General features: G+C 44.6%; 1 protein-coding gene and 1 pseudogene across 2 annotated transcripts in view; one reads left to right on the top strand and one right to left on the bottom strand.

Moving 5' to 3' along the window:
• LOC311228324 (kinesin-like protein KIF3B) overlaps nt 1–294 on the top strand; it is a gene marked incomplete at both ends in the record, with an annotated part of 19846 nt that extends 19552 nt beyond the window's left edge. The window contains one exon of the mRNA XM_084314233.1: nt 280–294. Within this exon, the coding sequence (XP_084170359.1) occupies nt 280–294 (15 nt within the window). The remainder of the gene's footprint in view (nt 1–279) is intronic.
• A 2142-nt stretch (nt 295–2436) lies between these two features.
• LOC311228756 (kinesin-like protein KIF3C) overlaps nt 2437–3801 on the bottom strand; it is an 8346-nt pseudogene continuing 6981 nt past the window's right edge. The window contains exons 6-7 of the transcript XR_014621055.1: nt 3781–3801; nt 2437–2636 (exon numbers count right to left, since the gene is read on the bottom strand). The exon at nt 3781–3801 is cut by the window's right edge and continues 131 nt beyond it. The product of XR_014621055.1 is annotated as a kinesin-like protein KIF3C (transcript). The remainder of the gene's footprint in view (nt 2637–3780) is intronic.

The raw sequence follows: 3801 nt of genomic DNA, 5'->3' as shown, positions 1-3801 counted from the left end.
TCTTGACGGACAGAGATCAGACAGGACAGCAGAGTATGACATACATAGAGAACCCCCCCCCCCCCCCCACCCTTACTGGCATGTTACCATGGAAACAAGCTCATTTGCCACTTCTTCTTCTGCTGTTCCATACTTCCTGATTCTTTTCAGATTCAAGCATCCATCCCCCTCGCCCCTCCTCCACCCTGCAACCCCACGCCCACATCCCTCTCGCACATATAGATTTGTACAATATTCTACAACTCTCTAATGTCTGTGTCTGTGCTGCACCTCCCCCAGATCCAGGAGAGTTAAATATTACAGTAATTACAGTGTTGAACACATCAGAAGAACAATTCCATACCTACCTATACATCATGTAACACATGTAACTCTCTAATGCCAATACATTTCCACGTGCAATCCTGCAAAATGTCTTCCATCCCTGACCGGAGTCACACAGCTTCATTGACAGGCAGGTGAGAGAGACTGTACGAAGCATAAATGACTCAGAGGAATTCACTTCGAGAACACATTCAAAGCTCCACACAGAACCCCAGTCTGGTCGGGCCGCCGTGCTGCTGCAGAGTGTGCCATTCGGAATGTTACTGTAGTTTCAGTGTTGTTTAAATGGCAGGAGCTCTCGCTGATCGTTTCCTCCGGCCTCCGCGGGGGACCACAGCTGTAATGGGAGCTCTCTGGCATCAATAATACAGTGATAGATTAGTCAGCCTGACCCCCCTTGTCCGCTCCTCTTAACCCCTGGGATGTAAAGAAGCCTGGGACATAATACCTTAACACCCCCAGACAGCACACTGTGGTCTAAAAACAGAGGCCAGGTGGGTCCACTTTCGCTTTGAGAGGTCTGGGCTTTCACAGGCAGTATATCAGAGGTAGGTGAAGGTCAGGCGGGCTTCCAAGAGGGCGGATTTCCGTGTATCATTTGCCGTTCTCGCACAAAAAGCTTGTTTTTTCAAAAGTGCTAACGTAATGAAATGGAATAGCCCTATTTCACTCTTCAGTTGCTGCGTGCACAGAATGTCTTGTGGAGGTTGGGTGAGCTTGTCAAAATGAATGGGTAGTTCACTAGTTTTAGCGATTGCAATGGCTCTGTGGTAAATGAAAAGACCAGGCTTAAGCCTGATGGATTTTACAATCACTAAAACTGAAATGAAGATAAAAAAAAAGAAGAAAAAAAATATTCCATTTACTGGTAGGTAGCATTATTTTCCCATACAGCTCTTCTTGTTTTCAATAAACGCAAGGGGCATTTAACCCCAATATTCCACATGATAGGAATATTAATTCTGTTTACATAGCAATGTAAAAGTGAAACAGGAAAATCGTTTTTGGCGGGAACATTCTGGAGGTTCAGGAGGGATAGAATGCGGTCTCATATTCTTAATTCAACCCGGGGCACCGGGGTATTTTCAAAGCACACTTCGACATACGACAATTCATCTACCCTCTTTGATCAATCTCCATCCCCGAAGACAAACAATACCCTGCCTAGCAACTCAAATACAATAGATATTTACACTGATACCTTACAGTAGACTCAAGCAGTTTCATGCTGCTAGTTTGTGAGCTCTCTCAATCCTGCATAATAACAAATAGAAACACACACACACATACACATATACACAGGCACGCACACGCACACACACACACACACACACACACACACACGAACCCACTTATACACAAGCATACTTCCACGGAGCAGATACCCTTGAACAACAACACACTGTACAAACAGCACCAGTCCAGTTTGTGTGGGGTACCACTCCAGCAGATTGATTAAAGGTTAAAGGTAAACTCCAGCCTCCTCCTGGCTTCATACATGCAGGGATGGAGTGGGTCCGGAGAGATAGAGAAGAGGCTCTGTCCTTCAGTCCCTAAAAGTAGCCTGTGTAACTGACTTTTCTTTTCTTTTTCTTTTTTTCAGGACAGAGGAATCAGGTAGTTTACATCATTTCTGAGGTCCATAAGTATATTTCCTGCCCCCCTCAGGTTAATTCCTCCTACTGAAGTAGCCTTCAACCAATCAGAATGCAGTAAAGGTTGATTTGTCCCAGCAGCAGGCGTCACTGAGTGGATACTGGAGCACTCGCTCGTGGTAAGACAATGGTTCGTTGGGCTGGTCCACACCAAGTGCTAAAGGCGGAGCTAGTCGAGTAATCCACTAGGAGGTTGCACGCGTGAACAGCTGACCAAGCCGTAAATACAAGGGGTAAACTAACCTTTCACCTTTTGTGGTGACAATATACTTCAATCTGCACATGAAGTATATCAAAATATGATATTGACATACTGTCTGGAACTCCTAAAAGTTGATCCACCAGCATCAAGAAAGAAAGGTAGAATAATCTGACTTTCTAGCACCTAAACGCCATCCGCTCATAAATACGACTTGGTCACGTGATACATTTCCGACTTTACGAGTTGATGGGGGGGACCCTCTCAATGCACCATCATCCTTTACACAGAGAGAGTGATGGAAGGGGGCGGGACAAAAAAAAAGAAAGAAAGCAAAGCAATCTCAGCCAACAGCTTGGGCGGGTCACTGTGCTGCGGTGGGCGTGGCAGTGTGGCACGGAAGTGCTGCCAATGAGGTGTTGGAGGAAGAGGACGACATGGTTTTCGGAGGCTGGCACCTGCAGACAGGAGTGGAAAATAAAATCACTCACTTTCTAGATTGATAAAGTCCCTTTAAAAGTAAGTGAATCTTTATTTATATAGCACCTTTCAATACAGCTGAGGAACAACTGTGCTTCATACACTACAAGACCCTCTGACGGTGAAGACATTATCTCTTAATTTTCTCGAAAATTCGCGAGAGAGAAAAAAACAAAGATACAATGTCAACGTAGCTCCTTTCCAACAAACTACTTTTAGCACTAAACTAAAGCGGTGTATACACAAACTTCTCGTGGTGAAAGTAGGGAAGGAGCTGATTGTGTGGCCACGACCCCGCTTATATAGGAGTGGATGTGGGTGTGGCCAGGCGGAGGTGAATAGGGGTGTACATGTGGAGAACGTTTTTTCATTATTAGAATGGATTAAAGGGATAGTTCCACTAGAGCAGAGCGTAAAGCTATACGATTTATAACAGACTTTAAAGGTGCACTGTGGAGCTTTGGGAGAGAAATATGAAACACAGAGTAGTGAAAGAAATTCCATGGTATATTTTCACAACTGAATAAACAAACTATCCTAAATCGGGTCCCTGTTTGAAGCTAAAAAGCTATGTCTAAAAAGCTGTCAGACCTTAAAGAATGAAGAAGAATGCTCTCATCTAAGTTTAGGTGTTGTTAACCCCTTCACTGCCACACTACAGCAGGTTAACCCTTTCACTGCCACACTACAGAAGGTTAGCGGTTAACAGACGGTCTGTAGTGAAAGAGTTAAAGAAGTTACCGTCAAGAGCATCAGTTACACTGTATTGTCCATGAATGTGAATCGACTGATTCAGTGATTTGATTTTTGATGATGAATTTTGGGGCAGCGACAATTTACTGTAGGTGTGTCATCTGGTTCATAATATAGGCCAGACTAACCAAAACCAGATTACGTGAAATGCCTTCATATCACACATCAGACCCCTTCCAGAGGTGGTGGAGCTGTAATCAGAACTCTGCAAAGACCGGACATGCTGTACAGAGAGAGGGGGCATGTGGGCATGTGAATGAGATGCACGGTCATTCAGACACAGATTTAGATTAAGCCTTTCACTGCCACACTACAGAAGGTTAACCCTTTACTATCACACTACCGACGGTTACCAGGGTTAAGCCATACCAGGAGCGTGACTTTCGGACC

Source organism: Notolepis coatsorum (genome assembly GCF_963971535.1).
Source record: "Notolepis coatsorum genome assembly, chromosome: 5".
Taxonomy (NCBI): domain Eukaryota; kingdom Metazoa; phylum Chordata; class Actinopteri; order Aulopiformes; family Paralepididae; genus Notolepis; species Notolepis coatsorum.
The sequence above is the reverse complement of the archived record's forward strand: the minus strand, read 5'-3'. Positions and strand labels throughout refer to the sequence as shown.